A 17,499-nucleotide genomic window follows, 5' to 3' on the forward strand; every position below is an offset into this window, starting at 1 on the left:
GTGCTTGCAGGCAGGAGGCATCTTCTGTTACCCTCCTGCATGACACTTGTGGTAGCAAAGAGCCTGCAGCCAAGAAACAGCCTCTATGCTAGACCCAGCTGTGGGTAAATAAAGCATCCTCTCTTGCCCCTTAAAGGATCAAAGGGAATGCGTGAGGATGTTGGATCTTGCTGGGGTGGCTGTAAAGAAGACAGCTTGTAGGGGATGCTCGGATGTGCCAAGTGTTTTGTCCCATGGAGGTAGTGCCGTGCAGGGAGAGCATTGCCTCTTTATGCATGGTGGAACTTGCAACAGAGAGCAGAGCTGGTGGCCGTGGCAGCTCCTGCCAGCTCTTCAAGGCACAAGAGCATCAGTATCACTGGAGCTGTTGCCCAGTCCCTCACAGCAGTAACCCCTCCTGAGCCTTTGCTGCATGCTTGCCACCAGCCACTGGGAGCAAGAGCCTTATGGAAGATACACCTCCTTTTTCAAAGCAGTTAATTGCCTTTGCTCTAAGGAAGGCGTCAAGACCCCTGAGACATCGTACTCCAAAGTGAATTACATTTCAAAGCATTGGGCATTCAATTATTTTTAGGAGCTTTTCTCTGCATTGACTGCCACCCACCTCCTTTCTCTTGCCCTCATCTTCTCTCCCTCAAGAAGGCATCTGGATGGCCATCTTTTCAGCCATACAACAGAGAAATGAGTTTGATAATCACCCCCAGACCTGCTGTCTGGTCTGTTTTGGCTGATTCCTCCAGTGCAAGACTTCATTAGGCAAATCTTCACAGCCTGCATCCCCAGACAAAAAGCAAGAATGAATTTTGAGCTAAAGTTATGCTGCCCGAAAACATATTTGATTTTACTTTCTGTTTGCGCAGTGCCACCATATCACAGTAGTTCATACGTAAAACATCCCGCGGATTTTAATACCACCCTTTGCCATACAAATCATCAGCTGCCCAAAAGAGACCACATGGCAACACATGCAAAGAAACTTCTTTCATCTCCTTGTGATCAGTGTGAAAAAGAAGATGACTGGCCATATTACAAGGATAGGAAAAGCTCATGTGTTGATTGCTGCCCTCTGAAAGCTCTGACCCTCCATGCTGTGTCTCCTTGCTACAGCCTCTTAGTACAAGGAGAGGGAGAGCTTAAAGGTTGGGCTTAGCAACTGATCTGCCCTTCTGAGACGCTCGCTATCCCATCCCTAAGAAAACATACTGCGGTGCACGTGAAAACTGATGCATGCACAGAGTCTCATTAGTTCCATATGATAAATGCTTCGTGCTACAGCAAGATGCTGGAAGCTTTTTATATTTAGCCCTGGAATTTCACTGGCTGCATCCCTTCACCAGATGCTGAGTGTTAATCTCCTGTTTGCACCTCTAGGCTGACGCTGGGTAAACCCCTGGGAGAAGGTTGCTTTGGGCAAGTCGTCATGGCCGAAGCGGTGGGGATTGACAAAGACAGGCCTAAAGAAGCGGTGACTGTGGCAGTCAAGATGTTGAAAGGTAAGAAAATTGGGTGATTAGGGATCAGAATGGGCGATATGGCAGTCTTCATCCACGAAAAGTTTCTTTTGTGGCATCTGAACTCTGTCATCATGGGGGGGTCAAAGAGCACATAGCTGACCCCAGCCTTCAGCAGTTTGGGGTGTAAATCTGTGCCTTGACAGCCTGTTTATCTTGAGCAGTGAGTATTTAGGAGGCAGGAGATATATTAGCATCGTGTGGGTCTCTCTGCTTTTAGTTTAGTTCATGTCAGAGGCTGTCAATATGTGTATCCCAGCCCATTCAGTCCAGGTGGTTGGTGCCTATTTATTTTGCATTTAATTATAAGGTTAGTTTGCAGGAAAGGCATAGTTATTGAAGGCTTGATAGCTAAGGACAGCGTTTTCATGTCTGATATTACTGCTGCCTCTTAACATACACCATTGAAGAATTGGTCAGTTTATCAGCGACTGAGATTATTTTTGTTAAGACATAACATATGTCTTTACATAACATACAGTTTATACAGGAAAACAAATCCTGTATTCTTCATTCAGAAGCACACATTTTACACCAACTGGTGAGCCTTTGTGAAGTTCGGGGTGGCATGCTTAGAAAATACAAACTGAACCTGTGTCTTGTACAGATGATGCTACAGAAAAAGATCTGTCTGACCTGGTGTCAGAGATGGAGATGATGAAGATGATTGGGAAGCATAAAAACATCATCAATCTCCTTGGAGCCTGTACCCAGGATGGTGAGTAGAGAAAAGAAAGTAAAGCAGGACTTTCCAACAGGCCTGCAAAAGTCTCATTAATCATAATTTTTCAAGAGTTTTTTAAGGAAGCAGTCATGCCGTGATGGGATTTTTAGATATTTCCTTAGCTTAGCAGCAATATTTTAACTCCTGTCTCTCATTATACTTGCAGCTTTAATATGAGAAAGGGTACTATATCAAATGAAAACTCTCTAATCCCTTGCTGCAGGGGAAAAAATGACATTTTAGAGGGGCTTTACCCATGCCTGTTGTTCTGAATTGTCAGCCCTGCTTTAGTGGAACTTGTATCCCATTAATCTGAAATGAGCATTTTTTCTCTCTGAAGACCACAGTGTTTTTATTAAAAGCTAATTATGTCACGTAAAGTGATGCAGAATGGCATAAATCTCTGGGAATTAAAAAATATCTTAAGCACTTTCCCTTTGTTTGAGATCTCACAGCATTTTCTGATTGAAAGTGCTTGCTGTTCAGTACATGGCATGGTCTGGAAAGGAACAGTCACTAGCTCAGGGTTTGGGTACTTTCAGACACTAATTGTAGCTCTGCTGCTATCCTGCTATGGAGCTTTGGGCCAGTGATTTGGCCAGGTCTAGACCTCCTTTTGTTTCAAGTTGTCCTTACTGGTTTCTCAGTTAAACATTTATTGGTTCAGTTCATTCATTATAGAACACTAAAAGCTTCTTCACATAAAAACACTTTACCCTTTGACCTTACTCTGGTTTTCACACGCTTCTGTTTATCCAAAGGTCCACTGTATGTGATAGTAGAATATGCTTCCAAAGGAAACCTGCGTGAGTACCTGCGAGCACGCCGCCCCCCAGGGATGGAGTATTCGTTTGATATTAACAGGGTACCAGAAGAGCAGATGACATTCAAGGACTTAGTGTCATGCACCTACCAGTTGGCAAGAGGCATGGAGTACCTGGCTTCACAAAAAGTAGGTAGAACTCAGCAAATACTACACACAGTGTGTGATGTGTGTGCTTGTTGGACACTTTCTGAGTTCGGTTTTGTTCTCATCTCGTTTATGTTCAAGAATTTATTGGGAAAAGAGCCCTTCTAAAATGAGTTGCACAATCCATGCTCTTGGAGGGCAATGGGAAAATTCATACACTTGAAGTTTTTAATCACTGCTTAACAGTATTGCTAAAATGAGGCGCAGAATGGATCACTTAAAGTAAATACTGTGTACATATCTGCTGTTTGAATTCGTAAGCACAGGTGGTCACTTGATTACACAAGTCACATTATTCCACCCATGGGGCAGCAGGCACCATTTGGCTTTTGTTTCCAGTCAGATCGACCAAATCAGTTCATATAGTGATGTGAAATAAACGAGTCCAGTTACTTGGAGGGTTTGCAGAATGATAATAGGCAGAGTTAAGAAGACCACAAGATGCCGGGGCAGAAATGAACAGAAGAGGCAAAAATAAATGGAGTGAATTAGTCACTTAAATTATGCACTTTACTTAAAACTGGTGTTTGTCAGGAGAGCAAGCTTATTGAAAGAATTCATTTATCCTGTCGTGTCCCTAGACATTTATTTCTTCAACTTTTCTTTTTAACCAGTAATTTGATTAAATTATAGTTATGAAACCTTAAATATCCCTGTATAACTAACTGTAAACATACTGTGGCTTGGTGGACAAGCAATCATGAATACCCTGCATGGTGTTCGGACCTAGTGGCTAAACCAGAGCACCCGATATTGATGATATATACTTCCTGCAAGGTGTGGAGTGGTTAGTGGGATTTATACTAATTTCCAGTCATGTTCACTCCCAAGTGTGGAGCTGTTTTTAACCAAAGACCAGAGCTGAGTGTAACCCTCCATTCCTGTTGTGTGGAGTCATGATTTTACTGCTTTTGTGCACTTGTAGAGGTTGTGTGTGTGTAATCTAGGTCTAATTTTGCTTCTATTCTTTAATTTTGAAACAGTAATTCTCAGCATAGTAGGGTAGTCAGGGCAACATGCCTGACACCAGGACAGATATCTAAGGGAGTCAGTGTAAGTACTGTGTTTTGTAAAGCGCCTCAGGGTATCCCATTTTCCTGGCAATGAGCCATATCCCAAGAAAATAGAACTGTTGTGAAGGGAAAAGGAAATCTTTTGATTATCAAATCCTGAGCACAAGCATTCACCTGAGAAGCTCTGAAGTGCTGTTGTAGAACACTACCAAGAAGGGGTGAGCTCACAGAGATGCACAGGGCAGACCATTTCATCCTTGATGCTGGCCCTTTGCAAAAGCACTTGGTCAGCACTGGGCCGAACTTGACAGAGTGTGAGGCATTGCACAAGGCAGAGGACAAACAAAGGCAGCACATACTAAGCTGTGCATTCTGGTTCTTCAGCTATCCCACCACTTCTGTTTGTATTTCACTAGTTCTTTTCCCCTTAGGGAACTGAAATAATAAGAACTGGTCTTCTCACAGTATTTCCATCACGCAGGAGCTGTGAGAAGGCCAGTGTTCTTGTTATTTCAGTCCAATAAATAGCTCACTGAGACTCAAAAGAGAGAAATAAAGATGATGTTTGGGCACCTACTTTTTGCCTTACGTAAAGTTTTTGCCTTGCAAGCAATTGTACTTAGAAACAATATCCCATTTCCAAAGTTGGTTGGATGCTTTTTAGAGCTCTTGGCATGCCCTCTCTAACCTTCCAGTAGCATGAAGCACCATGGGGGAGATCCAGGAACAGGGACTGGCCCAGTTTATTGCAGAGACAGCAAATTGTTAGGGCCAGAGGTCAGCTGGGAAACAAGTCCAGAGGAGGCCACGAGGATGATCAGGGACTGGAGCACCTCCTGTATGAAGATAGGCTGAGAAAGTTGGGGCTGTTCAGCCTGGAGAAGAGAAGGCTGTGTGGAGACTTCATAGCAGCCTTCCAGTATCTGAAGGGGGCCTATAGGGATGCTGGGGAGGGACTCTTCATTAGGGACTGTAGTGATAGGACAAGGGGTAACGGGTTCAAACTTAAACAGGTGAAGTTTAGATTGGATATAAGGAAGAAATTCTTTCCTGTTAGGGTGATGAGGCACTGGAATGGGTTGCCCAGGGGAGTTCTGAATGCTCCATCCCTGCCAGTGTTCAAGGCGAGGTTGGACAGAGCCTTGGGTGAGATGGTTTAGTGTGAGGTGTCCCTGCCCATGGCAGGGGGGGTTGGAACTAGATGATCTTAAGGTCCTTTCCAACCCTGACTATTCTATATGGAAATCAACAGGGGGACCATTTAGAAGATAGGAAGAGCATTAGTTGCAAAAATGCAGGATATGAGAAGTACACTGACAGAAGGTGCCAGGATTCGACTCACTTGTTGTCACAATTCATTTCAGATGCTCTGCGGTACCCCCAGCCTTCTGTTCTGGAAAGGCTTGGGTCTGCTGCAGATCCTGTGTCATCCCTGGTAGTCTCATCCAGATACCCTAGATATCCTAGGGTACCTCAGATGACATTATGAACTTGTAGTTGGTTGACTGCTTTGAGCTCAGAGGGTGTTCTTACATGTATAAGGACAGGGAAGTAGGAAGGCCGGCCTATGTAGATTTTGCTGATGGTGAATTACAAGACTGATTTGATGCTGAAAGCGTGCACTGTTGTCTGGTCCTGTGCACATAGAGGCATTGCTGGAGCAAGTTTTTCTTGGCAGTTCCCCATGGCTAACCCAGTGAGGAGCAGAAACTTCATTTTACCCATGCAGGATAAGAGATCTCAGCAAATTGCTGAGACAGGTTATAACGCAAGAAAGAAGTTGGCTCCGGTATAATTTTTGTAGTGGTTCAGTCCAGCATGTCTATGCATGTGCTGAAATAAAGAGTACAACATAAAGGGTAATCCAAAATGATGGGGGAAGGATATTTAACTTGAAAAGAAATAGAATATCCTGGGGGGGATGCAAATGCGATGTTTCTTACCATGCCGTCTTGTATGAACCCTAATAATGCTACTTAAACACAGGAGTAATATCCAGAGCAATCACAATGTAATTTCAGTGTCAAGAATCAGTTACGAGTTTTCAGGATAATGCTGACATGAAGGAAAAGTCTTTAAGGAGAGAGCTTGGATACTGAAACTAAATGTTCTATAAGCAAACAGCCAAACCTAGACTGTTTTGGGCTTTTTCTTTCCTTTTCATAACTAAATTGTTATAGTCTTAGGTTTGAAGTAAATTCACACACTCTAGACATCTATTTTAAAGTTATATACTGTGGTTATACTTCATATTAAGGTCTTCTATATTAAAAATGGTTTCATTGCTCCAGACTGTCAGGTTTTAGCTCTTGTGAGATGATATAGTTTAAGAGAAGCAATATAACGCTCATTTATAGTATCTGTAATGAAAGTGGTGCAATACCTGTACCTGGGCACATGTAATGCAGAGTGAATCACAAACAGCCTGGCATGGTTTGTGTCACCACCCAGGCTTTCAGCCTTAGCAAAACACAAGTCTTAAATAAACCAGGCTTTTCTAAGAGGCTTCTTAGGGTTGGTGTTCAACTTGGAAACATCACATGAGAGGATGGACTACAGTAAGAAAGACAACCTTATTTCACGGGCTTTTAGTAAATGTGATTTGGGTTAAAATCTGTGAAGGAGACTTACTTACAGTGTGGAAGTAATTTAACTTTTACAACAGTTTATTTCAGTGTGTCTTTTTTTATTTCCCTTTTCTTTCCAGTGTATCCATCGAGACTTGGCTGCAAGAAATGTTTTGGTGACTGAAAATAATGTCATGAAAATAGCAGACTTTGGTTTAGCCAGAGACATCAACAATATAGATTATTATAAAAAGACTACTAATGTAAGTGGATGGTTCTCTTATCTCTGAAAACAAGTGTTTCTTTCAATGTTTCACTTAAAAACTGTGGTTGTAAGCTTAATGGGCTTCTTGTACAGCTGCCTCACTTTTCATCTCAGACAGAAAACAGGGATCAAGGACATAAATGTTTCTGTCCTCTCTTACCATGGCAGTTAGTTAAAAGATAACCAAAGAAGCTGTATACTGTATGATTTATTAGAAAATCTGAAATACAGGAATTGCTTTTTGTGTGTCCCAGACTCCAGTCAGTTGAAATAGTGGAAATGTTCCTGTTTGCTCCAGCATATTTTGTACCAAGTGGAGAATCCTGACAAGGACTGCATGAACAGTGCTAGAAATCACCCTAACACAAGTCCTGTTTAGGTGTTATAATGCTGCATTATGCAAAATGCTTTATGCTTTTTGCCTGTATTTGTTATGTTATTGTACAAGTTATGAGGGTAGTATCAAATTGGGGATATAAATTGAGAAAACAGGTTTTTACTCCCTGCTCTGTCACCATTTTGCTGTTTAACTTGTACCAAATCAAGAAGATAGATTGTTTCGGAGGTAGTTACTGATGCTTAGTTTGAACAGCTTACACCTCCTTCCTAGGGGATCTCTTAAGATTGATGAGCTACACTTGGGTTTTGATGGGAACTTTGCAGTTCTACAGGCTTTTATATTTTGTATAAATATTTATTAACAGTCATGTATAAGGGCTTATAAAATAAAGTACCAAGTAATTAATAGCATTAAAATGATAATATCTGCCTGCTTCCAAAAGACGGAGCAATCAGGTGTGGGTACATCAGTACTGGAAGGAGTTGAACCTTCTTCATATCAAATGTAGTGCGGCTCCTGGGCTCTGAGCAGAGCTGTCTCTATGCAAAGCAACAGGCAGTTCTGACTGAGTTTTGGGTCACTGCAAAAGGTAGAACATAATCCCCAAATTCTTATTAAAAACCTTATTTTTGCAGGCAGGCCTATTTTTCAGAGGGTTATTTATTGGGGTTTTTTGTCTTTAAAGAGCTGCTTCTTGTATTGTTCTCCCAGCAAGCAATCTGGGAACTTTTTGGAGAGCCCTCAGTGCTCTTAATTTTATCTTCCATGATTCTATCCATTTTTCTTCATGCTCTCTTTATTTTAGCCCATTTTCCTTTTTCTCCCTTAAAATTCTAAGTTAAATTCTATGCTGGTTTGCATTAGCAGACTGTTCTCTAAGAACTGATTCATCTTTTAGAAAAATCAGGGCTGAAATCATCCTGTAAATTGCTGCTGGTTTAACTTCCCTTCCCCTCCCGACTTACAGGGACGGCTTCCAGTAAAGTGGATGGCTCCAGAAGCTCTGTTTGACAGAGTTTACACGCATCAAAGTGATGTGTAAGTGGCCTTATTTGAGTGGGGTTTTGAGGGGCGGAGGGAGGGTTGTTTTGTTGTGCCTTTGTGAAAGTTTGGGGTATTTTCAGTGTATTTTGCTGTTGTCTTTTACCTTTAAGAGTTTTCATTCTGTTTCACGTATTAATAGATGGAGCAGGACTTGCCCTTAGAAAGTGAGGATTTTATGGTAGACTGCTAACCAGTGCTCTGTTACTAATCTGCCCAGCTTCAAAGCACATGAAAGGTGGAAAATGCTAACCTCCTTCTGTCAGTGCGGAAGTTTCCCCCCTTGAACTTATTTACGGATGTGCAGCTACAAAGAGTCTATCTAATTTGCTTGGCTTTTGACATACTCTGGACTTCCTTCAGGTTAAAAAACAGGAGAGGGAAAGAAAGAAAGCAAAAGTTCTTATAAAGTTGTGCTAAGTTTAGGTACAATAAAACGTAGGCTGGATATAGTGGGAAAGTTCCCTCCGAATGTCAGAAGTGTTGGTGCTTCCCATGTAGCAGAAGTCACTGGACTCCGACACTTCACATCTTTTAATGTGTGCACAAAAGTCACTGGCTGATGCAACCCGACTGCTCAGGATTTATTCTGCTTCCTATTACTGTTTCCTAAGCCCATCTACAGTACTCATGTGCACTGTGCTTGAAGTAGATGTGTATTTTTATGCAGTGCAGATGAAGATCTATCTCATGGTTTTTATTTCTCCAAGAGAAGCTGTTAACTGTAAAGGGCTGGATGTTTCCCAGCACTGCTTTAAAAGGTTATGCATGTCAGTGCAGGGTTAAAGGGGAAAAGGGCAGGGTGGAGAAAATAAGGGGTATCTCCTCATTCTTTAACATGGGTCCGCTTTTTGAGCTGTGCCCTCCTTAAGAAAAGCATTTGCTGAGGTTTTTCTTCAGTATTTACAAGGAAACTGTATACACAGGTTAAGGGTGAAGCCCACTTTTGTTTTAAAACAACATCTTGGCAAAAATATTTAAGTGAATGTGAAGTGTAAACCGCTTCACTGGTTCAGGACTGAAAATCAGTCTGAGCTCTTCAACAGCACATGGGTTTCAGTGTTGGAACTTGGAGCCTCTTGGCCCCATGGTGGCTTTGAAGAAAGCTAAAGATAATATTATTGTAAGTTTGTGCAAACAGTTTGCTAAAATACACTGCTCGAAGCCTGGAGAGCTGCAGAGAAGCTGGGGAGCCAGTGCAAGCTGTGTTGCTGTAGCTTACCTGGCAAAGCTGCCTGCCAAAGAGCCTTGGGTTGCCAGCGAGTTGGGCACTGGAGGAGGTGGCAAGCAGGCAGGAAAACTGGCTTAAAGTGATCCTCTTTCATTTCTTAACAACAATTAATAATAAAAAATAGGCGAGCAGAATGAGGCAAAATATTTTTGTTTTGAACAGTCTGCTTTTTTTTTTCCAAAATACCCTGCCACATCATTGCAATGCAGCTCAGCTGTGAGCGCTCTGTAAGTAATTAAGCTGTGAAGACGTGGTTCTTTGCACTAGTCCTGGAAGCTTGGGTGCTTAGAGCACAGCTGACAAAGGCAGAGAGTGTGTTTCTGATCTTTCTGCTCATCAGTCACTATTTCTATATGCTGCCCAGGCATATATCCAGTTAATGGGCTGACATAGTGACAGGGCAAAGGGAATGGCTTGAACCTGCCAGAGGGGAGGCTGAGCTGAGCTCTTAGGCAGAAGCTCTTCCCTGTGAGGGTGCTGAGGCGCTGGCACAGGGTGCCCAGAGAAGCTGTTGCTGCCCCATCCCTGGCAGTGTTCAAGACCAGGTTGGACACAGGGGCTTGGAGCAAGCTGCTCTAGTGGAAGGTGCCCCTGCCCGTGACAGGGGTTGGAACTGGATGAGCTTTAAGGTTCCTTCCTTCCTTCCAACACTGTGGTCGGAGTTGGGCAGATGTTGATTTCATCATCTCCTAAGAGGGACCATCAGCCATTGCATCTGCCACAGACACATCTCTGTTTCCAGCAGTAAGACAGATCTACTAATACAGTTTTCTCTTTGATTTGTAGTTGGTCGTTTGGTGTGTTAATGTGGGAGATCTTCACGTTAGGAGGATCACCCTACCCAGGAATCCCAGTGGAGGAACTTTTTAAGCTGCTTAAAGAAGGGCACCGAATGGATAAACCTGCCAACTGCACCAATGAACTGTAAGCAACCCTTATTTTCTATACCAGGACTGGAGGGCATAAAGTGTACTGAATTCACATGGTTAATGCTACCCCCAGCAGAATTGCTGGACTCTAAAATTGTAGATATACATGTGTGTAAGGTACGTAAAGTATGAAAATGTCTTCAGAAAATGTTTGACAGAGGATTTAAGCATCTTCTTTACACACCCTGCTGTGATCCCATTGAAAAAAGAGATCATCTACTATCCTGTCTTCATCACTGTTTTTACACCCACATTTGCTTTATTTTAACATGAAAATGCCTAAATGGCCACTAATCATATGTAAGGTACATCAGGCTGGTTTTGTACACAAAAAAACACATCTGGGAACTTCTGCATTAGCACACCATTATCTCCTGGTGGTGGAGGGGAGGGTGTTTTCCCACTCTGATATTTCAGTGGAGCCCTTAACTATTTCTAATTTATTTTTTCTTACACATTTTAATTTCTTCACTTCACAAAGACCACAATCCCTGACATGCACAAATATTTAAGGATGAGTAATTTAAAACCACTGCAATTCCTGGGAAAGAAGGCTACGGAAATGGGTCCACAAAAAGGCAATTTAGACATTATGGGGGGGATGAAGAGATTCAGGAGTAGAAATACACCTTTAAAGGAAGGGAATATCACACAGTTTTGGCAAAGTCAGTGGTCAGTGTATAGGGCTGTGGGTGCTCGCTTGCTTTGCTTGTGATGAAGAGCATTGTGTCTGAAGAGATTTGTGAGGAAACGCGTGATTTTAATTAAGCCAAGAAAATGTGTATTTCTTACAGCTATATGATGATGAGAGATTGCTGGCATGCTGTGCCTTCACAGAGACCGACTTTCAAACAGTTGGTAGAAGACTTGGATCGGATTCTCACTCTCACAACTAATGAGGTAGGTAAATTGTTTCCCTCCATAAGCTGCTGATCATGACAAATGCTTCAGGAGACAGATGGAATTTATTCAATTATGAAATCCCGCTCAAGTTCTCTTCTTGTTCTGTTTGTCGCTGTCCTCTGAGGTTACATGCATGAAATCCTCGGTTTCTTGCCATTATGCCTTGATTTATGTAACTAAACAGAAACACATCTTTAAAATGTTTTTGTTTATTTCTCATTGCATCTTTTGATGTTTTTAGCATGGCAGTATCAAGGGACTGCATGCAGCAGGTTGAGAGGCAATGTATATGTTTCAACATGAGGTTCATGTGAAGGAGATATGTAGAGTTCATGGTGTTTTTCATTTATCAACCCAGTTTGATTCCCAGCCATGATATCTAGGTCAGAAAAGGAGAAACTGTTGATGGTAGATTTCAGATTATATGTCTGAGAGTGAATTAGGTTCACTGAAATAGCTCTCTGTGGAAGGAAGGAGGACCCATAGGGAACATGTGAACAGTCATCCAATTATCCAAAGGTCCTGCCTAACACTGCTTCAGGTTGGGATGTATGAATGCAGAAAGGTTTTATTTGAAGAGCATTCTTTCAGAGGTCTGAGATATTATTAGTTTTAGCAAGGAACACACTGATTAGGGTATTCACACAGGAATCGTCTCTCTTATCATTAAAGCACATGCACCTTTGAGGAAGATCACAAGTGATGGAAATGTTGATTCTTTTGGTGGAAACTTCTTTTGAGAGAAAATGCTTGGTGTCTCAAATGTTTTGTGAATTCCTATTATTCTAAGAAATGATATGTATAATGGGAGGAAGAAGACGAGCACACTTAGGGAAGTAGCAACAACTTGATTTAAGAGTTTCAAAATAAATTTCTCTGATTTGCTATTACTTCTTTATAAGGGAGAAAAAGGTAGGGGAAAAAAGATTTTGATTGTTCTATATACATATATGTATTACGTTCTGATTTTTCATAATTGTCAGAGAAATAAGAAATGGATTATTATGCAGCTTTAAGAAAGTCTGTGTGCAGCAGCAATGACAGGAGAACCTGAGTAAAGAGATACCATTTTTTATGATCATGATTTGTTCATCAGATCCAGTTGAAAAAGATTCTTTGGCTTCAGTAGCAGCTATATATTTGCCTGGATTCTGGTTTTAAGGCTTACTCTAAACGGTGGCACCTTCAGGAGTGGTTCAGAGATGGGGTAGGAATGTGTGTGCTCCCTTTGGAGTCAGTAATGCAGCTCTGCATATCATTACCGTTTTCCCCTCATCCAGACCGACTGCATCTTTTCCTGCCTAAATTATACATGATTTCACAAGACTTGTTGGAGGTGGCTGGCTGCCACTGCAAAATGCTGGGTGGCTTGGACTGGATATGCACTTGCAAATTGAAGAAGGAGGTTCTGGGCTGCAGTTCTAAGCCTGGGAAAGGATATTACTTTCTTTCTTATGTGCGTTTAACCATCTTGCCTTCCCAAGTCATGGGGCTGGAAGGATCTTAAAGGTAACCTGAAAAGGCCTTTAGGGTTCTGTCAATTACTTTAGACTAGAACCACAGGAAAAAAGGCTCGGAAAAGCTCAGTACATCCAGTCCATCTGATCAGCCTATGGCAGGATCCAGTATACGTTTGTCATTCCTGACAGGTGTTTATGTAACTTGTCCTTAAGGATCTCCACTGCTGTATTTCTGCATTGCCCCTTGACAATCTATTGCTTTGTTTCATTAGCTTTACTTCCTGAAAGCTTGTCCTAATCTCTAATCTTTCAACATAAAATATTGCTTTGTGTCCTATTTACCCTGGACATAGAAAGCAAATTATTTCACTTGTATTTGCAGCACGTTTTATGTTCTTGAAAACTTGTCATGTTCTCACTCAGTATCTCCTGAGAGCTCTAGTGTGTCCCATTTTCTTCTGTAGCTTTTGAGACCTGTAATCTGCACAGGTTTCCTGGAGTCGGGTCCATCATGCTTCAGTGTGATGGTACTTCTGCTTATCCTCTCTACAGTGGCACTTTTCCTTTCCCCCTGGAATGACACTGTTGGTATAGAGTCAGCCTAGTTTACCCAACAACTCATTTTTTAGGGCAGCCAATAATATCTTCCTCTGCATTTGTGCAAGTGATTACTTCTGCTTAAATGGCAATGTCTTGCTCTTCTCCATAGTCATCGTTTGTTGGGTTTTTTCATTGGTGGTTTTTGGGGATTTTTTTTGTTTGCTTCTTATTTTTTGCCCTTCCAAAAGACCCTATTTCTGATGTTTCCATGGGTAGCATGGAAAGTTACCTAGAGCCCCAAAAGCAGAAGTTACCAAGAGTCAACCTCAAGGGAATATTGTATCAACACCAGGAACCAACTTGATACTGGGAACTTCTTATGCCCCTTTATGTGGCTCTGGCCCTTGGCATTGGATAAGAAAGATGGAGAGGGGATAAGAAGCCCGCCTTAAATACTGAATTCATAACTGAATTGCATCAAGTCTTTTGATGTGACAAGCCATGCATGATATCCCACGAGAAAGCCCTGTTTCTTCAGAAATTGGGATAATTTCCTCTGGTACTAGAATACTTTCTTCTTCTGTCTAGAAAATGGTTGATTGTTTCTGTTCATGTAGGACTGGTTTCCTAAGAAATACATGTCATGATTGCCCTTGTGGACATTTTAAAGGCAAGGTGGGCAGTAATCACAGATCCAAACTGCCTTCTCTTGCTGGCTACTGTATTTGTCGGCATTTTAAAACTTACATTCACTGCTTTTAAAATGGTGAGCATTTTTTAACTATAATATGGTAATGATTGAATTTCTGATTTAAAAAAAATATGTTAGCTGAAGAACTAAATTACCCCAAACCGAAGCACAGCAGCATAAAATACTGACTGAGGTGGAAGACTTGTCTCGTCAGTGCAATCATAACTTGCGGTTTAGCAAATGAAGAGATTGCATTTAAATGAATGCAGCTGCCTTTAGAAGTTGAAAGAGAAGGAACATTTCAAGGGGAAAAATAACTTTATTCTCTTGCCAAAACTGTTGTTTCTAGCAAAAAAAGCCTTAACCCAAAACTTGGATTCAGCAGATATTATTTCCTTTTTTAATGACTGCTTTGGTCATAGCTACTCTGGGACACACTCACTCACACACACACACGCATATGAAAACCCCAAAATCTAGTGAATTTATTTTCCTTTTTCAGCTCTTTTTTACGTGTATGCCACTGCATGTTTAAACACAAATTTAATATCACAGAATATAAAACAGAGATTCAAAGTGACCAAAGGAATATAAAGTTGGAAGTATCCTTCCCTCACCAAATCATTACCATGTGCTAAAGAAAAATGGTTCTATTTAGGATGAAATTACGTTTTTATCATTGCGAGTGAAAAGTCCTCTTTTGATGTGGTTAGCAAGCTTATTTCCAGTGGCGCAGCTAATGCTGGTGATGTTGGACTTCAGAAAAGTACTGTGTTGTTGGTTTGGGTTTTCTTTCTCTATCCAAGCTTCTTGTTTTATGAGATATTTAAGCAAGAGGTGGGTTTGAATGCAGTTGTTGTTACAGAAACGAGTGTCATCTTTAAACTTCTCTTTCACCCATGGGAGGATCAACCCAAATCAGTGCAGCAGTAACATGCTATTGTCACTCTTACTGTCTAAAGTGTGGTTTATTTCTTTTGTCATAGGAGTATCTGGACTTGAGTGGACCTCTCGAACAATATTCACCTAGTTACCCTGACACGAGGAGTTCGTGTTCTTCAGGTGATGACTCTGTTTTTTCTCCCGATCCAATGCCTTATGAACCTTGTCTTCCCAAGTACCAACACATGAATGGAAGTGTTAAAACATGAAAAGAAGTCGTACAGAGGAATAAAGAAACAAGAACATCAAGCTACCTACCATACACAAAACAAATTCTTTTCTCCAGGACCTTAATGTTTATGCTTGTACATATGAAATATGGAAAAAAGAAGAAAAAGGAGAAAAAAAAACCCAAGCAAAACTTGGGAGGAAAGCAGTTCAAAACCTACATAAAGAATCTCAGAATTCACAACTTTTGAACATTCCCAACAAGAAGAATGTTTATGAACTGTGTCTAGAATACCCATTGCTATCAATTCTCTGGCTTCCTGTAAGCTGCAACAGACTTTCTTTGTACAATGGACCAGTTGGACTTGAGGCAAACTCTGGGTCTGCCTTTCTTGTTTATTTTGTAATATTTGGAGAAAATATATGTTGGCACACACTTACAGAGCACAAATGCAGTATATAGGTGCTGGATGTATGTAAATATATTCAAAATATGTATAAATATATATTATATATATTTACAATGAATTATTTTTTGTATTGATTTAAAAATGGATGTCCCAATCCACCTAGCGAGTTAGTCTCTTTTTTAACAGCTATTTGCTAAATGCTGTTCTTACACAGAATTTCTTAATTTTCACCATCCAAAGGTGGAAAATACTTTGCTTTCAGGGAAAATGGTATATCATTAATTTATTAACTAATTGGTAATGTACAAAACAGTTAATCGTTTATAGGGTTGTTGTGTTTTTATAATTTAAATGGCATTTCTATGCAGGCAGCACAGAGAACTAGTAGATATAATGCTCAGACTTTACTAGTTTTCAAATCTTTAAAAAAAAAGAATATTTACAGTATATAACTAATTTTGGGGAATTAAACTTTTGATTTATTTGTGTTTTAAAAACTGCAGTGTCAGATGATTATTCTTATCAAAGCCAAATCCTTTAACAAGAAAGTCTTTTATTCTCAATACTTGTCACTTTAACAATTTAACTCTTTAGCAATGTTTCCAGTGGCCAAAAAGCAAAATCATTCCACACAGACACACACATAAAAAAAGGAAGAAAATTTCAAAGGGGGTTCCTAAAGTAGGGAGAGACATGAATTTGTCTATAACCGTAGCAGAACATACTGCTCTAAAAGGAGCTGAGCTTCTACCCTGAGTTGCACATGCATCAAATTAACTACAATTCTCTTCCCTGAGTTTGGATAATAGGTTCCAGATCTTTTGGCCTGTATCTTTTGCCTTTTAGACTATCCCTCTATTGTAACTTAAGTTAAAAAGAGAGTTGTTGTTTATAATGACAATTTGCCATAGGAATATCAGCATCTTTTTAAGGGATTAATTCATGCTGACTCCAGTATTTCCTTCTGATCCATTCCATAACAGTAGGTATAGCAGTGGCCTCTGCTAAAATATCAGTGTTGTTTGTATCTTTTTACAGAAGTCTTGTGTTTTTACTTTCAGAACACTCACACTGATATGGCCATGCAGTATGAATGCAAATTACACTGTTTTATGTGGTGGTTTGTTTCTGGTTGTCCTTTTATTTTTAAATTGGGTAAAAGAAGTATTAAAATCTGTTAACTTTTGTACTGACAATAAAATGTTTCTACAGATATTAATGTTAAAATTACAAAATAAATGTCATGCAGCTTATTTTTCCTAATCCTTTGTGTCATACAAAATGGTTTCCTGAACATCAAGTGATGGAACACATCCAGAGGTGCTTCCTTTTGACCTGATCAGAGGGCCTATACTACCAAGCCATTAGGAATAATACTTTTGCCTCTGTCTCATAAAATGTCTGTTCATGAATAACACAGATTATTTGAGTAAATATATGTACAATCTTTGGTGTTTGTGGGGTGGGATACTCTTTGCTGGAAGCCAGTTCATAGTGTAGACATAGAATATTTTCTCTAGTTAGTCTGTATCCTTTAATTAGTGAGATTTCTCACTCATTGTGGAGAGGATGGAGGACCATTTGTATAGATCTTAAAAAAATTGAATGGAAAGAGAATCATTATGGAGAGAGTACAAAGCTTCGGGGTTTTAGACTTGAAAACAGAAGGAAGATACACCAAAATAGCTGGAAATAGAAAAAGTTCCCATTTTCTGTTTGAGACAGAAACGGGAAATTCATGGTCACGTTGCTGTTGCAGGTTAGCCAGAAAAGGGTTGTTGGACCTGGTCTTTA

At 40.5% G+C, this 17,499-nt stretch overlaps 1 protein-coding gene across 12 annotated transcripts in view; it reads left to right on the forward strand.

Annotated features, from left to right (window-relative positions):
* FGFR2 (fibroblast growth factor receptor 2) overlaps window positions 1-16,968 on the forward strand; it is an 86,137-nt gene extending 69,169 nt beyond the window's left edge. For all 12 annotated transcript variants that reach the window (XM_061364170.1, XM_061364160.1, XM_061364165.1 and 9 more), the window contains 8 exons: window positions 1,372-1,493; window positions 2,119-2,229; window positions 2,997-3,187; window positions 6,926-7,048; window positions 8,358-8,428; window positions 10,449-10,586; window positions 11,386-11,491; window positions 15,172-16,968. In XM_061364170.1, coding sequence (XP_061220154.1) covers window positions 1,372-1,493; window positions 2,119-2,229; window positions 2,997-3,187; window positions 6,926-7,048; window positions 8,358-8,428; window positions 10,449-10,586; window positions 11,386-11,491; window positions 15,172-15,336 — 1,027 coding nt within the window. In that variant the 3' untranslated portion in view covers window positions 15,337-16,968. The remainder of the gene's footprint in view (window positions 1-1,371; window positions 1,494-2,118; window positions 2,230-2,996; window positions 3,188-6,925; window positions 7,049-8,357; window positions 8,429-10,448; window positions 10,587-11,385; window positions 11,492-15,171) is intronic.
* Window positions 16,969-17,499: the final 531 nt, after the last annotated feature.

Source organism: Neopsephotus bourkii, unplaced genomic scaffold, assembly GCF_033783945.1.
Source record: "Neopsephotus bourkii isolate Nb327-2 ecotype Australia unplaced genomic scaffold, CSIRO-AGI_Nbou_v1 NB_1189, whole genome shotgun sequence".
Classification (NCBI taxonomy): Eukaryota; Metazoa; Chordata; class Aves; order Psittaciformes; family Psittacidae; genus Neopsephotus; species Neopsephotus bourkii.